Source organism: Bombus impatiens, unplaced genomic scaffold (genome assembly GCF_000188095.3).
Source record: "Bombus impatiens unplaced genomic scaffold, BIMP_2.2 scf_0478, whole genome shotgun sequence".
Taxonomy (NCBI): Eukaryota; Metazoa; Arthropoda; class Insecta; order Hymenoptera; family Apidae; genus Bombus; species Bombus impatiens.
The window spans coordinates 538,734-559,882 of NT_176897.1; the positions used below are offsets into that span (position 1 = coordinate 538,734).

Below are 21,149 nucleotides of genomic sequence, written 5' to 3' on the forward strand. Positions count from 1 at the left end.
TTCTTCCTAGAAAAGAAAGATCAATTATACATATCATTATATTTAAAATCGAATCAAATTTTTACTTTTGAAATAAAATTAAATACAATCATAGAATAAATAATGAAACAAGTAAGCTTCTTAAAATCAATTTATCATCGAAGTAAAAACGAGATAAGATACAATTAAACTGTCAAATTGTGATTTTCTTATTGGTGTTTAGAAACTGCTTGTTAGAATGATTACGCTTCAGTGACGTAATAGTTATATATAAAGGTGATTGCTGGTAATTGATAAGATACGTACCTAAAGAGAAGCTTTCATTGGTTCCACGTATTATTGGTCGACCAATCGGTGACGTAGCTTTAAGAGAAAGTATTTCACTGCTCGTTACACACGTAGATGATTCCAGTTAATATCGAACCTTGGAGAACGTCACTTGTCAGCGGTATATTGCATTTGGAAGGATTGTGCGAGGTACGTATCACTTTTATATTGTTTTTACATTGTGTATTATGCAAACGATTGTCCATGCTCGTAATTGTGAATCGATGTCAAAAGACGAACGCGTTGTTAAAGCTTTTATTATTGATTTCACTATATCAGTCAACCTTACCACACCCTGTAGCCATTTTGGACGGTAGAGAATTGTCTACAGAACGTCAAACGAAAAGCATTGTTCGAAATGGATCAGATTACGCCAAAGGAAGTAAAAATCTTGGAAAATCCTGAGGATATTCAAGAACGGAGAGAGCAAGTTCTCAGTCGATATGCGAATTTCAAGGCAGAAGCTAGGAACAAGAGAGATAAACTTGAGGACTCCCGTCGCTTTCAAGTATATTTTTGATTGTTGTTTTATTTCTGTTCAATTTTTATTATTCACGTTGGTAACGATACTCGTTCGTTTCTAGTATTTTAAGCGAGATGCGGACGAACTCGAAGGATGGATTTTTGAAAAATTGCAAGCTGCTTCGGATGAAAGCTACAAAGATCCTACCAACCTTCAGGCAAAGATACAGAAACATCAAGCTTTCGAAGCGGAAGTTGCAGCTCATTCTAATGCTATAGTGTCATTAGATAATACCGGATCAGAGATGATAGCTCAACACCATTTTGCAAGCGATGTTATTAGTAAGAGATTAAGTAAGTTTCCGTTGATATTGATTTTATGTTATTATTTTATAGCTTGAAATTAACGATCAAATTTATCTTGCAGTGGATCTTCACCAGTTATGGGTGTTGCTGCTCTCTAGATTGGCAGACAAGGGTCTTAAACTACAACAAGCCCTGGTACTTGTACAATTTATTCGACACTGTGACGAAGTAATGTTTTGGATTCATGACAAGGAAGCATTTGTAACAACGGACGAATTTGGTCACGACTTGGAACACGTTGAAGTACTTCAAAGGAAATTTGACGAATTCCAAAAGGATATGGCTAGCCAAGAATACAGAGTAACAGAAGTAAACGAACTGGCAGATAAACTTCTTTTGGATGGGCATCCTGAACGTGATACTATCCTACGTAGGAAGGAGGAACTCAACGAATCCTGGCAAAGATTGAAGCAGCTTGCTGTTTTGAGACAAGAGAAACTTTTTGGTGCACACGAAATTCAAAGATTTAACCGAGATGCCGATGAAACAATGGCTTGGATCGCAGAAAAGGATGTTGTTCTATCTTCGGATGATTTTGGACGCGACCTTGCAAGCGTACAAACCTTACAAAGAAAGCATGAGGGCATAGAACGTGATTTGGCAGCTTTAGAGGATAAAGTTTATACATTGGGAGCAGAGGCAGATCGTCTTGCAGCCATTCATCAAGCAGATCATTCTAAACAGATTCAAGCTAAACGCGCAGAGATCTTGCAGTCGTGGGAGAGCTTAACGGCAAAAGCAAAAGAACGCCGTTTGAAGCTCGATGAATCGTACTATTTGCATAGATTTTTGGCTGATTATAGAGACTTGGTTTCTTGGATGAACGACATGCGCGCGATTATATCGGCAGACGAACTAGCTAAAGACGTTGCTGGTGCAGAAGCTCTTGTTGAAAGACATCAGGAGCACAAGGGAGAAATTGATGCTAGAGCCGACAGCTTCGATGCGACTACTTTGGCTGGCAACAAACTACTGGAAAAAAAACATTATGCTGCGGAAGAAGTAACCAGAAAATTGAATTCTCTTGCTGAAGATAAGCAGTCACTTTTGAGTCTTTGGGAAAAGCGAAAAATTTTATACGAACAATGCATGGACTTGCAGCTATTCTACCGTGATACGGAACAAGCGGATGCATGGATGGCTAAGCAGGAAGCATTTTTAGCGAACGAAGACCTGGGTGATTCCCTTGACAGCGTAGAAGCTCTTATTAAGAAGCACGAAGATTTCGACAAGTCTTTGGCAGCTCAGGAGGAAAAGGTCAAGATATTGGACGACTTTGCCGGCAAGTTGATAGAAGGGGAACATTATGCAGCTGACGACGTGGCACAAAGACGTCAACTTCTGTTAGAAAGACGTGCCATTCTTCTTGAAAAATCGGCTCAAAGAAGACGCCGTTTAGAGGATGCATACAAACTACAGCAATTCGAACGCGACTGCGATGAAACAAAGGGTTGGGTAAACGAGAAGCTCAAATTTGCCACTGATGATAGCTACTTGGATCCCACTAACTTAAATGGGAAAGTACAGAAACATCAGAACTTTGAGCAAGAATTAAACGCCAACAGAACTCGCATGGAAGAGATGGTAGCTACTGGTCAAGAATTAATTGAGAGTGGTCACTATGCCAGTGATAGAATTCGCACTCGTACCGATGAAATTATGTCTCTATGGGAAAGTCTTACTCATGCCAGTGAAAAGAAAGGTGCTAAGCTGCAAGAAGCCTCCCAACAACAACAATTTAATCGTACCGTCGAGGATATTGAGTTATGGCTGTCAGAAGTAGAAGGACAACTGATGTCTGAAGATTATGGCAAAGATCTAACCAGTGTGCAAAATCTTCAAAAGAAGCATGCTCTTTTGGAAGCCGACGTCACATCCCATTCGGATAGAATCGATAGCATTGCCCAAGCTGCAGATCAATTTGTGAAATCAGGACATTTTGATGCAGACAATATCAAGGCTAAGCAGGAACAACTACAAGCTCGATACGCTGCACTTCAACAGCCCATGAGCATTCGTAAACAACGACTTCTCGACTCACTGCAGGTACAACAGCTATTCAGAGATATAGAAGACGAAGAAGCTTGGATCCGCGAAAAAGAACCAGTTGCAGCGTCCACCAACCGTGGACGCGATCTCATTGGTGTACAAAATCTACAGAAGAAGCATCAAGCTGTTTTAGCAGAAATAAATAATCACGAACCACGCGTAGCTGCTGTTTGTCAAGCAGGTGCATCAATGTTGCAAGAAAGCCACTTCGCCGCAGAGGAAATTAGCCAACGTTTGGCTGCATTGGATGAGCATTGGGGACAATTGAAAGAGAAAGCCAGACAACGTAAGAATGACCTGGATGACTCCCTTCAGGCACATCAGTACTTTGCCGATGCTAATGAAGCTGAATCCTGGATGAAGGAAAAACGACCCATAGTTATGAATGCTGACTATGGAAAAGACGAAGATAGTTCTGAGGCTCTTTTAAAGAAACACGAGGCATTGGTCAGTGATCTGGAGGCATTTGCAAGTACTATAGCTGCTCTTAGAGACCAGGCTGCTTCTTGTCGTCAACAGGAAACTCCTACTATTGATATTACTGGCAAAGAGTGTGTGGTGGCTCTCTATGACTATACAGAGAAGTCACCAAGAGAAGTTTCCATGAAGAAGGGCGACACTTTGACTCTGTTGAATTCTAATAACAAAGATTGGTGGAAAGTTGAAGTAAATGATCGTCAAGGTTTTGTTCCAGCTGCCTATGTAAAGAGGGTAGAGCCCGAAGCGGGATTAAGCGCTTCTCAACAGAATCTTGCCAGAGAACAAAGTTCCATAGCTGCCAGGCAAGCTCAGATAGAAGCTCAGTATGATGATCTTTTGAGACTTGCGCGCGAAAGGCAAAATAAACTCAATGAAACAGCCAAGGCTTATGTACTTGTCAGAGAAGCTGCAGAATTGGCCACTTGGATTAAGGATAAAGAGAATCATGCTCAAGTTCAGGACGTTGGCGAGGATCTAGAACAGGTAGAGGTAATGCAGAAGAAATTCGATGACTTCCAGGCAGACTTGAAGGCCAATGAGGTTCGGTTAGCTGAAATGAACGAGATCGCCGTACAGTTAATGAGTCTTGGGCAGACAGAAGCTGCTCTGAAGATTCAAACGCAGATACAGGATCTGAACGAAAAATGGACCAGCTTGCAAACTCTCACTGCGGAACGTGCTAATCAACTTGGTTCCGCTCACGAGGTTCAACGATTCCATCGTGACGTCGATGAGACCAAGGACTGGATTCGAGAGAAGGATGCTGCACTGAACAACGACGATCTTGGAAAGGATTTACGGAGCGTTCAGGCTTTGCAGCGCAAGCACGAGGGTCTGGAAAGAGATTTGGCTGCCTTAGGAGATAAAATTAAACAGCTGGATGAAACGGCTAATCGTTTGATGCAATCACATCCTGAAACTGCTGAACAGACCTACGCCAAGCAGAAAGAGATTAACGAAGAATGGACTCAACTGACGGCAAAAGCTAATAGTAGGAAGGAAAAGTTGCTGGATTCTTATGATCTGCAACGTTTCCTTAGTGACTACAGAGATCTGATGGCTTGGATCAACTCGATGATGGGTTTAGTCGCGTCAGAGGAGCTGGCTTCAGATGTGACCGGTGCGGAAGCTCTCCTAGAACGACACCAGGTGAGTTGATCAATTAAAAAGTTATTGATATTGAAATGGTCCAATGCTTACACGGTCGTTCACGAGTCATTCATGAATTATAGAATCACAGAGCAGAGATAGACGCACGATACGGCATACTTCCAGAGGTACTGAAAAGTTTAAGAGAGCATGGAGCAAAACTGTGCGACTTTATCTCTGAATATGTTCTTTATAATTAATCACTTTTGGTATATTTTTTCTGTTGTTTCTAAATCTCTGTTTTATGAGAAAAGAACAGATTGGCAAATCGATGTTTTAGTAATGAAGACACCGCCTTATTAACACTTATGGAGTACTATCAACGCTTCTTATAGTGTAATCGCTGCCTTTTCCGCTTATCGTAGTCTCTATTGTCGAGTGGATTGAGATACGTGCAAAATATGCGTGTGAATTTATATCGAAGATGTTAAAGTAGTATACGTGAATCTATGTGACCCTAATTTCGTTTATGTTATAGGAACATCGCATGGAGATCGACGCTAGAGCAGGTACTTTCCAGGCATTCGAACTTTTCGGTCAACAGCTTTTACAATCCAGTCACTATGCCAGTGTCGAGATTCAAGAAAAACTCGAATCTATGGCTGAAGCACGCCAAGAACTAGAGAAAGCTTGGATTCAGCGACGTATGCAGTTAGATCAAAACTTGGAGCTACAATTGTTCTGCAGAGATTGCGAGCAAGCTGAGAACTGGATGAGCGCCCGAGAAGCTTTCTTAAGCAGTGCAGACACTGTTGATAGTAGTGACAACGTAGAGGCTCTCATTAAAAAACACGAGGACTTTGACAAAGCTATCAATGCTCACGAAGAGAAGATTGCCACATTGCAGACTCTGGCTGATCAGTTAATCGCTGCCGAACATTATGCTGCAAAACCAATTGACGATAGACGTTGCCAAGTTCTGGACCGCTGGAAACATTTGAAGGATGCTCTTATTGAGAAACGTTCCAAGTTAGGAGAGTCTCAAACTCTACAACAATTCTCCCGAGATGCCGATGAAATGGAAAATTGGATTGCTGAGAAACTGCAGCTCGCTACTGAGGAGAACTACAAGGATCCAGCTAATATTCAATCAAAACATCAGAAACACCAAGCATTTGAGGCTGAATTAGCAGCGAATGCGGACAGAATTCAATCTGTATTAGCTATGGGAGGTAATTTAATCGAGAAACACCAGTGTGCTGGTTCTGAGGACGCTGTCCAAAAGAGGCTAGCGTCAATTGCCGATCAATGGGAGTATCTTACCCAGAAAACTACGGAGAAGTCGATGAAGCTGAAAGAAGCCAATAAACAGCGTACATATATTGCTGCTGTTAAAGATCTAGATTTCTGGCTTGGCGAAGTGGAAAGCTTGCTTACGTCCGAAGATGCTGGCAAAGATCTAGCTTCTGTACAAAATTTAATGAAAAAGCACCAGTTGGTTGAGGCTGACATTCAAGCACACGAAGAAAGGATCAAGGACATGAATGCGCAAGCAGATTCGCTGATTGAAAGTGGACAATTTGACGCAGCTGGTATCCAAGAGAAACGACAGAGTATAAACGAGCGTTATGAGAGAATTCGTAACCTCGCTGCTCATAGACAGGCAAGGTTGAACGAAGCAAACACTTTGCATCAATTCTTCAGGGACATCGCCGATGAAGAGTCTTGGATCAAGGAGAAAAAGCTTCTAGTTGGATCAGACGACTATGGTCGTGATCTCACTGGCGTACAAAACTTGAAGAAGAAACACAAGAGACTGGAGGCAGAGTTAGGTAGTCATGAGCCTGCTATACAAGCTGTTCAAGAAGCAGGGGAGAAATTGATGGACGTCTCTAATTTGGGAGTGCCCGAAATTGAGCAACGTCTAAAGCTACTCAACCAAGCATGGGCTGAATTAAAACAACTAGCAGCCAATAGAGGACAGAAACTGGATGAGTCCCTAACTTATCAACAATTTTTAGCGAAAGTAGAAGAGGAAGAAGCTTGGATCACAGAAAAACAACAGTTGCTATCGGTCGAAGATTATGGTGACACTATGGCTGCTGTTCAGGGCTTACTGAAAAAACATGACGCATTTGAAACTGACTTTGCAGCTCATGGTGAACGTTGCAAAGACATTTGCGAAGCAGGAGAAGCTTTGATCAAGGCTGGAAATCATCGTGCGGACGCTATAGGACAAAGATGTGCCCAACTTCGTAACAAATTGGAACAACTTGGTGCTCTTGCTGCTAGAAGGAAGACACGACTTAATGATAATTCGGCTTATTTGCAGTTTATGTGGAAGGCAGATGTAGTTGAATCCTGGATCGCTGACAAGGAAACTCACGTACGCTCAGAGGAATTCGGACGAGACTTGTCTACCGTTCAGACACTGCTGACTAAACAGGAAACCTTTGATGCCGGATTGCATGCCTTCGAACACGAAGGAATTCAGAACATCACTTCTTTGAAGGAAATGCTAGTCGATTCTGGTCATGATCAGACGCCTAGTATTCAAAAACGACATGCGGATGTTATTGCTCGCTGGCAGAAGCTCCTGGCCGATTCTGACGCGAGAAAGCAACGCTTGCTAAGAATGCAAGATCAGTTCAGACAAATTGAAGAATTGTATTTGACATTCGCTAAGAAAGCCTCTGCTTTCAACTCGTGGTTTGAGAACGCAGAAGAAGATTTAACAGACCCTGTGCGATGTAACAGTATCGAAGAAATTCGAGCCCTCAGAGAAGCACATGCACAATTCCAAGCGAGTTTATCCTCGGCAGAAGCAGACTTCGAAGCTTTAGCTGCCCTTGACAGACAAATCAAGAGCTTCAATGTTGGCCCCAATCCGTACACATGGTTCACAATGGAAGCATTAGAAGATACCTGGCGTAATTTACAGAAAATAATTAAAGAACGCGACGTGGAGCTTGCGAAAGAAGCTCAACGGCAAGAAGAGAATGACAAGTTGCGTAAAGAGTTTGCTAAACATGCTAATGCATTCCATCAATGGCTAGCGGAGACAAGAACGTCTATGATGGAAGGATCAGGATCATTAGAACAACAATTGGAAGCAACAAAGAGAAAGACTCAAGAGGTTCGTGCACGTCGTCAAGATCTAAAGAAGATCGAAGACTTGGGAGCTATTTTGGAAGAACATCTAATCTTGGACAATCGTTACACGGAACATAGTACCGTAGGCTTGGCACAACAATGGGATCAATTAGATCAACTGGGAATGCGCATGCAACACAACTTGGAACAACAAATACAAGCACGTAACCAGTCTGGTGTTTCTGAAGACGCACTCAAAGAGTTCTCGATGATGTTCAAACACTTCGACAAGGACAAGAGCGGTCGTCTAAATCACCAGGAATTCAAATCATGTTTGAGGGCCCTTGGTTACGATTTACCAATGGTAGAAGAAGGCCAGCCTGATCCAGAATTCGAAAACATTTTAGGTATATTTTATACTCATATTTATCACATCATTAAATGCAGATAAATTAGATAATTAATGAAAAGCATAAAAGTTCTTGTTTGTATATTGAAACAGTGTAATATGCTATCTTTTTGTTTATTTTGCAGATATCGTTGATCCGAATAGAGATGGTTACGTATCGTTACAAGAATACATGGCGTTTATGATTAGCAAAGAAACCGAGAATGTACAAAGTTCCGAAGAAATCGAAAATGCTTTCCGTGCTATTACTGCGGCAGATCGGCCATATGTTACGAAAGAAGAATTATATGCTGTAAGTATAGAATTTCCAAATATACAATTATCAATTTATTTGGTGTATATTAACAATATTTCATATATTCTTAGAATCTTACCAAGGAGATGGCTGATTACTGTGTTGCTCGTATGAAACCTTACGTCGATCCAAAAACGGAGCGACCAATCACAGGAGCCTTGGATTATATCGAATTTACTCGCACTCTTTTCCAAAATTAGTTGTAGTCACAACAGTTATTAAATTATAGAATATGTTACAATTAAACTATTGGATGCTTACTTATTTTATTAAATACCTTGATACTTCAATACCATATGTCTAATCAATTATTTAACTTGATTTTATTTATACCGCACTTTGCTCTACTTTGTATTGATACATATGCTATCGATGAAGAATCATGAGAAATAAATTATACTCTTTATGTATAACAATCTATACATACACATAAATTCAGTACCAATTAATTAAGAAAGTTTACTTTTTTTTAACAAGATCTTACTTAGATTATACGAAAGGTTGTTCGAAAAGTGCCTTTCTTTCGCAAACTTGTTTTTTACAGCAGTGCACCTCCATACAAACGTGAAACCAAGTCTGTGAAATGTCGCGGTGTTTATCTCAACAGAACAAAATGAACCGTATGTAATTCGACAAAATAATATAAAACAAAAAACGTTGTGCGTCTATTATTTCCCCATAAAACGAAAGAAACTTTTTGGACAACCTAATATTTAAAAAATTACAGAAAGATATAAAATAGAAATGCATTTTTTCTAATAGCTTGAACAACGTTGTACTATTTATTTGTTCTTCTATTAGGTTTTGGTAAAAATCTATTTAGTATTCCATAATCTTTCTGAGGTCCTGCTTTCTTGATATCTGGTCGCATGTCTGCTTGGCGAAGTACATCGATAGTTTCCTGAAAGACATAATTCCTAGCATTCTAATATACATATACAAAAAAATCACTTACCTTTCGACTCAATTCTTTTAGAATTTTCTTAGTCTTAATCACTTTAGCTGTTCCTCCTTTTCCTTTAGCTTTCGTTCTACGAGGTTTGAAATCTATATTCTTTGGTTTGAGATACTATAAAAATATATAAATAATTATTTACATGATTACTAAGAAATTTAAATGATTTAACTCTTTAAATACTCACCAAGAGTTTCTTTTCAGCTTCTACTTTATCTTTAAGAGTGGGTACATCTACTTCTGTTATAGCAAGTGGTTCCAAACATATTAGTTCTGGTTGAATCTTGTCCAATAGTGCTTTTACTTCAGCTTCACGTCTCTGAGTTTTAGTTTGGAATGGATTACATTCAAGAGCATCAAAGTTAGGTTCTCCACTTCCAGGTACTAGAAGCGAAGATATATTTTTCGTTGTACCAACACCTAAAACGTCTTCATATGGACAAAATTGCATACTTGTCACTGACGACTTGGTTCTGTGACGTAAATAGGGTTTCATTCCATCACCCGACAACCTATAAAAACGACAAGCTATAAAAATGTATATATCATTCTTATTATCATATAGACATAAATTATCGCATATTTACTGATGAACTTCAACAACATTTCCCATTGCCATTGCTATTTGGCCAGTCTGACTATAAGATAAATGGTAAATAGGAGAGCGTACGCGATAATTATGCACGGGACCTGCTAACTGTCTGATGTCCCATATTTTTATAAATCTGTTCGGACAACTAGTTGCCATGTAAGTTCCATAAGGATGAATTGCACAGGCAGATATTCCTTGAGTATGGCACAACATTTTTGCCAAAGGATCCTTACTGTTTGGAGACCACATAGAAACCACTCCTTTTGAATCACCCACACAAAGCACAGCATTAGTAGGATTTTGTGTCATTACCTAAAAAATAAGCAATTATAATATCACATAGTATCCCTACAGAAAAGTGTCAAATATACTCAAGCTTACTGCAATCTTTCCTAATTTGCTATTAAAAGATGCTACAAATTTGCCTATAGAAACATCCAACCATGACAAGTAACCTTCGTTAGATCCAGCGGCAAGCAAAAAATGATAAGGTAAAAATTCTAATTTATTAACTCTGTGCAATTTTTTCAAACAATGGATTTCAATTCCTTGGTTGTCATATATAAACACCCATTCTTTTTGCGCCACAGCAAACATTGTTTCTATATGAAGCCATGATACATCATATACCGATTCCATTACATTTATTTCACAGGCTAAATTTTTTGTGACCCAATCTAAAGCCGCTACATGGCCTCTCCTCCCACCTAGTACTAAGTGTCTACCATTTCTTGTATATCTTATGCAATATGGGCCAAACTGTAAATCTAATGTAAAATGCTTAGCTGCAGAAGTTATATCCACATTGTCTGCAATTTGCTTTTGTTTATATTGCACTGTTACTTCCCCAGGATCAGCCTCTAAGCAACCATAATCTTCTGTCAAAAATAATTCAGTGCGCGCAGTATCCTTTACTGTATTATTAAAAGTATTCTCTCTTTTTTTTAATTTCTGTCTTATTACTTTATTTTTTATATTGGTTGATGTCGCCCTTAAATCGATTCCTCCGCCTTTATCATGTTTTGCTAACTTTTCTTTATTAAGTGGTACTCGTTCACGATATTTCTTTCCTATAAATATTATCAAACAGTTAGTCTTTAAACGTACGCATGTGAAATAAAATTATAGTAGTGAATAGAAAAACGCATATCTGAAATATAAACTTAAGTACTTATAGGTTCCATCTCGTTTTCGAAACTAAAACAATAACAATTATTACTTTAAATGTGGAAACTCAAATATTCCACTTGATTTTAATTCTAACCAAACTACACGCGAACAACATAAGCCACGGTCATGTACAACCGCATCCCTACTTCTAGCATCTTTGGTAATCATGCGAGGCGCCATATTTATTTGAAGTTTAAATCAAAGTTTACGCAAGAAACAGTATATTCTTATTCTTTGGTGCTTTTAAAAGATGACCGTTATCCTAAATAAATTTTAGAATTTTATGTAATTGGATTAAGTATAACTATTGTATTAAATGCAGGAAGTATTAGGAAATAAAAAAAATAAATTTTTAATAATAATTATTTTTTATAATAATCAATATCTAAAATTACACTACTATTTCGTAGAGAAGAAAATATACAATTTCAGAAAAAATACTAAAGATCATTAATCAAAAAGATATTGAAATTATAATAATATTTAATGCTAAATTTTGTTAGTTTGTTTAATTTAAATATTCCCAAACTTGTGTTTTGATGCCGCTAGAGGAGCTAAGAGATTCTTCTATGAAAAACACCGAATGTGTACAATCTTAATCTATGTAATCAACGTTTGTGCAACTATTGTTGCTTTCGTTTACTTTAAATTTAATCTTGTCAAGAATCCGAAGAAATTTAATTCCTATCGGATTAATTTTTATGAAGACTGTTATAAAATAATTAAACATGAAAGCTGCGTCTGATCCAAAGGACATCCAGGTATTATATGTTATTTCCTAGAAACGCAATTGTCAATATTTGCAATATACATGCAGCCTATAACCTTACCAAAATATATTTTTAAATCAAATATTTATGACATACTATTTTGTTATATTCAAGTATAAGGAAATATATGTATATACATTTCTTTCTTATTATATTTGTATGATATTTATTTTATTAATGCAATTATTTTTCAGGAATTTCAATTTAAACAGTCAAACACTTCCCAAATTTTAGATGCATTCACATCCATACCAACTGCATGCAGTTTATTGGCTGCAGATAAAAGGAGAGGATTGTTATATGCAGGACAAAATAATAAAATAATTATATTGAAACCAGGAGAAGACAGTGACCCAGAATGGAAAATAGAATTTAATGTGCCTCTAGTTGTGTCTAAACTAACACTTAATTGTGATTGTACCTATCTAGCCGTGGCACATGGACCTATGGTTTTAATTTATGATGCAGAGGCACTTACAAAAAATGTACGTTTAATCTATTTTATATAAAATTTCTTTCTTTTGAATTATTACTGAGTAACTCGAAGCATATTGTAATCATATTTCTTTTTCTCAGAATTTACAATTACTACATAAAGTTAAAATTTCTACATTAAGCGGAGATATACTTGTGTATGATCTACGATGGAATCCGGCCGTACCAAGGATGTTGTGTACAGTAGCTAGTGACTATACAATTGGTAGTTTTAAAATAAAAGAAAAGAAAAAGGCTACAACCGAACTGGATACTTTCGAATTAAAAGAAAAATTGAACAATGAACATATAAATGCCTTATGTGCAGCATGGAGCCCTAAAGGAAAACAAATTGTTGTGGGTTGTAAAAATGGTAGTATAGTACAACTTAAACCTGATTTAAAGATAGCAAGGACAATTCCTGGCCCCAATCCATACATTGGTGAAGTTATTAGTATTTTATGGGTTAGCAATTATCAATTTTGTGCTGCTTATTTGGGTAATGAACAGGGAATTAATGTTCTTGTAATTGATGCCCCTAAAGGCGAAACAAATGCTGTTTTTACTTATTATGAAGATATTACTTATGCAATAACAGATTCAGAAGGAGAAGGAACAATTCCTCGTTATTACTTTGATCATGTACCAGAATGGGGCTTAATTATTGCTGCTAGTAGCAATAGCAGTGAAATAGCTATATTAGGATCTACAGATAAAGGTGTTACTTGGAATCAGTGGCAATTGGTAGATAGTGGCAGAGCTGAATTACCATTGATTCACACCACAGAAAGCTATCCAGTAGGTTTAGCTATTGATAAATCTCCAGTTAGAAAATTACCATGGGGGACAGATTCCACTTTGCCCCATCCAGTTCCTATACTTCATATTCTTGCAACATCTGGACAATTATGCAGCTTTCATATGGTGAATCTAAGTCCCAAATGTACTTCTATTAATTCTCCACCTACAGAAATTATTGCAATACCCCCGCAAACACAGTCAAACATTAGTCCTGAAAAATCTCTTATTATGAATGGTGCTGCAACTAGTACACCACTAGTTAAGCAACCAGAAAATACTCTTGAACGTTCAAAACCTCTTTCTGCAGGAAATATTCTGAATAAATTTATTCAGAAATCTAGTTTTACATTACCTCCAACTGAGAAACCACAGCAAGAGCAGAAACCTGAACAAATCAGTATGGGGATGAAATTGGAAACAACTAGAGAAATTCAACCTCAAGAAATTGCAAAAACGGATATTAAATTAACGTCAATTAGAGAAACAATTATGCAAGAGTCTGTGGAACCAAAACCATTTGTAGATGATGATGCTAAAGATAATCATGCATATATAGAAGAACATAATTTGTTTGAGAAAGAATTACGTAAAAGATTAGAACCACAAACGTTAGAGTATGATACAGAAGAAGAACGTCAAAAACTTGTAGACACATCTATTGTGATAGATCAGTTTTTACGGGAATTGAAAGAAACAACAAATAGTTTATCTAGCGACATAGCATATTTGAAAGCGCTATTATTACAATCATTTGCTTGGGTTGAAGAAACAAAATCAAAAAATGCAGCAACTAACGATTTTGCCACTAGAAATTGTGGAGATAACAATAAAATGTCTGATCTACAAAAACTTTATTATTACACTCAAACGCAGTTAACTCAAGCTAGTAAAATTTTAGACTTAGAATGGTCAAATCATAAATCTCGAGAAACGTCACGAATGAAAATACCTCATTTAGAGTTTTTATATCAGAATCTTATATTACATAGTAAAATTATACAAGAAGAAAAAAGCAGAATGGAACATCTTAAAAAGCGATGGAAATTAATTACTCGTAATAATAGTATTTTTGGATTAAATCATTCATTATCTAATTTAACTATCGCATCGTCAAAATATTCAACCATTCTTCCAAGAAATACAGGAATCATAGAAGCGCGATGCAAGGCAATTGCTTCTAAAACTTTGAATTTTACTCAAGAAAAACAAATAAAATTAAGAGAACATTTATCTGTTTCTACTCCAAGGATTATAAGACCTGTTAGTTCTTCAAATATTCAAGATCGTTTGGAAGAAACGTTGTCCTCTTTAACCTCTCCAAATACTACCAGCATTAATATAAAAAATAAGGTTGATCAATCTGTTTCCAAACAAAATACAATTACTAAACAACAGAATACATATATTGATCCTTTAGATTCTATGGCTAGCATTGTAGCAGGAATTGGTACAAGCGAATGCACAAGTGAATCTAACAATGTGTCAATACAAAACAAAATACAAAGCAAACAACCTAGCTTTGGCATTACTTTTTCTATATCTGGAAATAAACCTGTACAAGCAGAGAAAATATCTAGTATACCAACAACTACTGGAGTACCTCAAAGTACTAAAGCAAAACAAGATACTATTACATTAAATCAGATGCAATTACATGTTCCTGCTCATACTTCGTCTAACTTAATAAAAGCTTTTCCTAAGGTTGATACTACTACATTTGATACATCAGTGCAAAAGTTAGAAGAAACAGCAGCACAAAATCCAGCTATCCAATCAATGTGGTTGCATGCTATTAAAACAGAAAATAACTTGTTTAATGGTAGTTCATTAAAAGATGCATTACCACCAGAGACTTCGTTAGAAAAGATACAAACTACTCCAAATACTGGAGTGACATTACCAATGACAACAGCAGTAAAAACCAAAGCAGTATCTACATTTAGTTTTGCTACTCCAATTACCATCCCTGCACCAATAAAGAGTACTACACAGAGTACATTTGTTGTATCACAAACAACGAATGCACAAACAATTTCTTTTGCTTCGAAATCATCAAACGTTATTACTCCATTTAATTTAAAAATGACATCACCAGCGACAAAATCTCAAACACAAGATGTATTAAGTTTAACAGGGTCATTTATAGGACTCCAGACATCTAATCAAGCACCTAGTATATCTACTAATAATAGTCCTAGTACCGATGGAAAATATAACTGCAAAGCTACGTTTGGAAGATCTGACGTTAATCAAATTCTCTCACCTAATGAAAGTCAAATTTCTGCACAACACAATTCTGTTACAATTGTAGAAGTACCTCATACTGAAGCAACAACTTCTAGCCTTCCAACAAGTGCTGTACAAGATTTACTTGCATCTTCTGCTACACCTTTGTTCAACATTCTGAACAATACATCGAATGTTTCTGTATTTGAAGAAATGTCAAATTCTACTCCAACTACTTCATCCATGCCACTATTTGGTGGTTTCTTCACAACATCAAGTACAACAGCAAATACGACAACAACTTCTACTACCATCTCTCCTTTTCAAAGTACTTTATCAAGACCTTTCGAGAAAGGTCCCATTATGTTACCTACAGCAAGCTCCGCCAATGCTCCTACTACTACTACTACTAGTACTACTACTACTACTACTGCTGCTACTACTACTACTGCTGCTACTACTACTGCTGCTACTACTACTGCTACTACTACTGCTACTACTTCTACTACTACTGCTAGTACAACTACAACTACTACTACTGCTATTACCACTACTACTGTTAGTACTGCTACTACTAGTACTCCTACAACTACTATTGCTGCTGCTGCTGTTGCTGCTGCTGCTGCTGCTGCCACTACTGCTACCACTATTATTACAGCAACAACAACAACAACTACTACTACTATTATAACTGCTGCTACTACTGCTACATTACCTACACTTACATTCGGAACTGTTGCAACAAGTACAGTTGCTCCAGTTTTTGGTAAACCTTCCCTTACAATGAACTCTCAGTTTCCAAGTACGCCAGTAGTTCCTCCAACAGATGATACGTTTGGAAAACCAGCTACTGCTACACCTCTTTTTAAGCCTTTTGAAAATGCTCAGAGCACATTTATGTTTGGCAAAACGACTAAAGTTTTAACGAACGTTTCGATCTTCAGCGGAACTAATACTAATTCGATCTTTGGTGGAAACACTCAAGTATCCTCATCAGGTTCTATTTTCGGAGGAAATACTTCCTCGATAAATACGTTCGGAACACCTCAAACGTTCGTCTTTGATAATAATGCCCAGAAATCTGACTCAATATTTGGTTCCACATCAAACACGGGCTCTACATCCTTTTTTGGTGGTGCAACAAACAATGTCACTCCAGCGTTATCTTCAGCAGGATCTCCATCTGTATTTGGCGATACCGCAGCTAATACGTCGCCAATGGGTGTAGAACAGCTTGTATTAGGTGCACAACCTAATGCCTTTGGGCAAACACCTTCATTTAATGCTAAACCAATATTTGGATCAGCACCAACGTTTGGAGCACCAAAACCAGTCTTCGGCACCGGTTTTGCGACGACAGCATTTGGAGTCAATACTAGTCCTCCAGGTAAATAATATATTATAAAATATATTATATATATAAAATAATATAAACATTACACTTTTCTATACTTCGTATCTTTTTTAAGTTATGAATAAAATTTAATTACTAATAATATATAAAACAGCATTTGGAAATCCACCTACTATGGGAGGAAGTCCTGCTCCAATTGATAACAACATGCCAAAAGTGTTTGGAAATGTAAGTGGTGGTAGTAGCACATTTGAAACTCTAGCGAGTCAATCAGGTGGGCTTAGTTTCAGTAGCTTAGCACAAAAAACCACAGATGTACCAAAATCTCCAGTATTTACTAGGTAAGTTAAAAATTAAATTCTTATTTTTTTTACATTTTTTTATAACTTTTTAGATTCATAAAGTAAAAAGTGTTTAATGTACTTTTTGTTATAGCGGAAGCTCTTTTTCCACTTGGCGGTAGTCAACAAATATCTAAATTAAATAAATTATCCATAATGATACATTATTTTTATTAAAACAAGATAGACTTCTCGTGCTCCTTCAGTCTGTTTAAATCGTGTATTTATGATTACTTTTTATAAACAAGAAAAAAAGATCAAACATAGTAGTATTAAAATATTGTTGACATCTGTGTTATACATAAGTTGATATGATTCAATATATTTCGAATTTATATACAATAAAAGATTTTATAAAACGACGCTGTATAAAGATACATTTAGATACCTCGCTTTATAGGTTTTGGTGCAATTGATACTTTAGTTGGTTTGCAAAGATCTATTACACATGGATCATCAAGGGGGGAATGCATACATACAGCTGAAGATGGCACAAGTAGTGCAAGAGATATTTCTACGTTACAAGCTTCCATCCAAACTTGATGGGACAGTAGAACTATAGTTTTTAATCTGTAATCATTTTGTTCTATATTCTGTAGTCGCAGATCCGACTGACGCGGTAATAGTAATTGTACTTGTTGATCAGGATGCCTCAATTTAATGCGTAACATTCTAGGATCTCGTAAATTCAGTATTTTTGCTGTCAATGGGATTCCTAATAGAAGTCCTCCAGTAAACTTCAGTGCTGCATCTGCATCACCTCTGGGTTCTTCGATAATTGCTCTACAGAACCGAGTAAATACTGATGGTCTTGGAAGACGCTCTTCCCCTTGTGACGCTGGTGTTAATAATAATGGTAAAAGCATTCGTGTTAAAGATCCTGGCTTTACATCAGCTAAAGTTGGAATTTGAAGTACCAGAGCTCTAGAGAAAGATGGTAATTTTGTCGGATCTTGAGATAGAATATCGGCTTCAGATAAAAAGTGACGCGCGAGTGGAAGAGCACTCCTTCCTGTCATGCTTCTTGTAACTCGAATTAATTCTACTGCCAATGCCTTCAACCACACATCATTGGCTAATATAATTTCGTTTTCATCTAATCCACTAAATAGTCTTTGTAATCTGTAACATTCATATAAATTATCTATGAGTAAATATCCATATATGTATGTATATATGTTACAAAAACAAACATGCTGCTTAATATACTTTTGAGTATTCTGAAGAAGAACCGAAACATTAGTAGTTGTATTCGGCAAGGGGCTTGTAGATACCGAATTCGTTGATAATATTGAAAATTCTTTTAATACAGATTTCAAAAGTAGTAAACTTCTTATGTATAAAGCAGTAAAACGTGCAGCTCCTTCCATACGATAATCCATTTTTGCTAAACGATCGAGATCGACAGCTGCAGCTTCTAAGAGCTGAGTGTGCACTCTACCTCCAGGCCTTGCATTTTCTACACCTGTAACTACTTTTTCTAGAAATTCTTTTCCACGTCTAGCTTCTTCGTCAATTTTATCTTCTTTCCCAAAATTTGATCCACTTGTTATGGTTGGTCGCAATCGAGGAACTAAATGCGGCATAGTATCGCGTAAATAATGATAATGTTTAGATGCATGCTCTGTAAAAAGAGCATGCATGCTTGGACAATGAAGTGCAGCATTGAATATTAGGACTAACACGCTTGCATCTATTATTTATAGTTAAGGATAATAAAAATAAGATTGCTAGTATAATTTATATTTTGTAAAGGGAATCGTTAGAAGGATACAAGAAGGTTCGTCGACATCTGGCTCCGGTGTATCGAAAAACGGATGACGTCCAAGAAGTTGTGGTACTAAGGGTAATGTTAAATATGGATGCGTGGCCCCTAATGCTGCCAAACAATTTCTAATACTTTCTTTGTCTTGTGGATAACGACTTAAGTTATCGAGTAGACGGTTTACACACATATGGAGGCAATTTCTTGTAGCAAGCCGACTAGCAGCCAAAGTAGCATGTAGACCTTCTCGTACTTCGCCCGAGAAGTCTTCTAATGCTCCTAAAATTGTTTCTAATTGATCTTCACGAAGCGTTACACTCGCAGACATTTTTCTTAATGATTCAATAGCTCTTAATCGAACATCTTGAATTTCATCATTAAACATATCAACCATAAAATCCAATGAAATTTTGGCTATATTTGGTTGTTCTAAAGATAAGGTACAAAGGGCTTCAACCGCTGCCGTTCTCACCTGAATGTATTTATTTTAATTGCTCAGAACATAAATTAAATAATAAACAAGTAAATAATATTACCTCCAGAAATTCGTCTTCCAAACCATGAATAAATGCACCACATGATCCGCTCTTTTCTTCTACTTCTGGTCTATCTGCTTCTACAACTTTTTGTTTTTTATCCAATGCTTGTTCTATGTATCTTTGTGAGACCCCTTTCATTGTTCCTAGAAGAAACATTGCTAAAGCTCTAACTCTTGGTGATAAGTCACCCATAAGGCTACAAATTTGGGAAAATGCACAATCCACCATACGTATATCTTCTCCATCTGTTCCCATAATAATACTATAAAACAGATGATATAAACAGATAATATAGCTGACAATAAATATTGATAACAGATTGAAATAGATATTAAATGTTGCTTACTTTTCGGGGTATTCTCTGCCTAAAAGCCATATTAATTTAAGAACAGTTCTACGAACTATTTCATAATCATCTCTGAGTGCAGTACAAGCTTCTCCAAAAAAGCTTGCAGGTAATCTGCAACCTCTATAAGAATGAAGTTCAGCCATCGTCTCAAATGCTTGTGCACGTACCCTTGGATCTTGAGAATGTGCATAGTTGCTAACAAGTGATAAAGTATCATCTGTAGTATTTGCAGTCAAATATCTACCAATAATAGAAAGACAACGTGTCTGTACACCATGCCAGGTATCAGGCAAATGCTCACGGGCAATTTTCAATACAAGAGTCCTAAAATTTAATGAATTATTTTTCTTCTTTAATGTTAAAAAAAAAAATTTCAAATATGTATATGATACCTATGATAATCTCCCAACTTCAATAATGTTGCTAATCCTTGGCTTTTTACCCTATGTGATTCTTCGTTTTTTAAAAGTTCGGCAGTTTCATTAACAATTTTTGTCTTTTCTACAGAATCATTTGTTACATCTCCTAATTCTGCAAATATCCAAAGAATTTTGGCACGAACTGCTGCTTCTGTTTCTATAGCAAATCTTTCTGACAACCTCTTTACTACAGAAGGAACATCTTCTGGAGAAATATATGCAATCGTATCAGATATACGAACAAGAAGCTGTAATGCATCATTACCACATTTACATTTCTCAAGGCACTCAATGTAAGCTAATGCTGAACTTCCTTCTATCCCATTTTTACTACCTGAACTAGATGTAAGGTGTAATGTTTTTAATCTCTTTGGTGGCTCATTTATAACCTATAAACAAGTTTAATTAAATAAAATATCGAATATAAATTTGTTTGAAACAAATCATTTAATTTACCTGACTCTGGTTAAATTCTGCCAACACCCTTTTCTTCATTAAAGCTGCCATTCTTTAATATTATAATATTCTTTAATAACTATAGAGATTAATCATATATTTTTTATTATTTTATATTAAGTAAGAAATAAAAATTAGTAACTTTTCATTTTTAAAGCTTATAATAACCTTTATTTGTTGTTAGTAACATTTACAACACTATAAGTTACATATATAATTCAAGCTTAAAAAATGTGTTTTCTGTAGTCTGCAGACAAGTTTATACAGATATGCTCTCAGCTGATTACGTGTTGATTATGCTATTCAATTTATACTTATACATGTATGCCATGTGTCAAAGTATTATGAAATTAAATGACTTACTATACTTTTTATTAATAAAAAAAATA

The 21,149-nt window shown here is 36.5% G+C and overlaps 4 protein-coding genes across 5 annotated transcripts; 2 read left to right on the forward strand and 2 right to left on the reverse strand.

Annotated features, from left to right (window-relative positions):
* The first annotated feature begins 311 nt into the window (after positions 1–311).
* On the forward strand, positions 312–8,842 carry LOC100748257 (spectrin alpha chain). Of its 2 annotated transcripts, XM_003490829.4 has the most exons (8): positions 312–456; positions 586–814; positions 891–1,122; positions 1,196–4,812; positions 4,896–4,940; positions 5,291–8,252; positions 8,380–8,546; positions 8,621–8,842. In XM_003490829.4, exons 2-8 carry the CDS (start codon positions 665–667, stop codon positions 8,747–8,749), a joined length of 7,302 nt encoding a protein of 2,433 aa, XP_003490877.1. In that variant the 5' UTR covers positions 312–456; positions 586–664; the 3' UTR covers positions 8,750–8,842. The 2 variants fall into 2 exon arrangements, with proteins under 2 accessions (XP_003490877.1, XP_012242924.1); XM_012387501.3 differs by lacking the exon at positions 4,896–4,940.
* Positions 8,843–9,298: 456 nt separating this feature from the next.
* Positions 9,299–11,435, reverse strand: LOC100748373 (WD repeat-containing protein 46). Its single transcript, XM_012387502.3, has 6 exons — positions 11,268–11,435; positions 10,478–11,166; positions 10,092–10,408; positions 9,692–10,016; positions 9,505–9,618; positions 9,299–9,450 (listed from the first exon to the last, which is right to left on the reverse strand). Exons 1-6 carry the CDS (start codon positions 11,278–11,280, stop codon positions 9,328–9,330), a joined length of 1,581 nt encoding a protein of 526 aa, XP_012242925.1. The 5' UTR covers positions 11,281–11,435; the 3' UTR covers positions 9,299–9,327.
* Positions 11,436–11,860: 425 nt separating this feature from the next.
* On the forward strand, positions 11,861–17,591 carry LOC100748493 (nuclear pore complex protein Nup214). The gene is made up of 5 exons (XM_003490831.4): positions 11,861–12,027; positions 12,231–12,521; positions 12,613–16,924; positions 17,046–17,232; positions 17,327–17,591. The coding sequence occupies exons 1-5, from the start codon at positions 11,995–11,997 to the stop codon at positions 17,352–17,354; spliced, it is 4,851 nt and encodes a 1,616-aa protein (XP_003490879.1). The 5' UTR covers positions 11,861–11,994; the 3' UTR covers positions 17,355–17,591.
* Positions 17,500–21,127, reverse strand: LOC100748612 (integrator complex subunit 4). The gene is made up of 7 exons (XM_003490832.4): positions 20,761–21,127; positions 20,278–20,693; positions 19,883–20,209; positions 19,534–19,798; positions 19,007–19,469; positions 18,442–18,925; positions 17,500–18,354 (listed from the first exon to the last, which is right to left on the reverse strand). Exons 1-7 carry the CDS (start codon positions 20,809–20,811, stop codon positions 17,613–17,615), a joined length of 2,748 nt encoding a protein of 915 aa, XP_003490880.1. The 5' UTR covers positions 20,812–21,127; the 3' UTR covers positions 17,500–17,612.
* Positions 21,128–21,149: the final 22 nt, after the last annotated feature.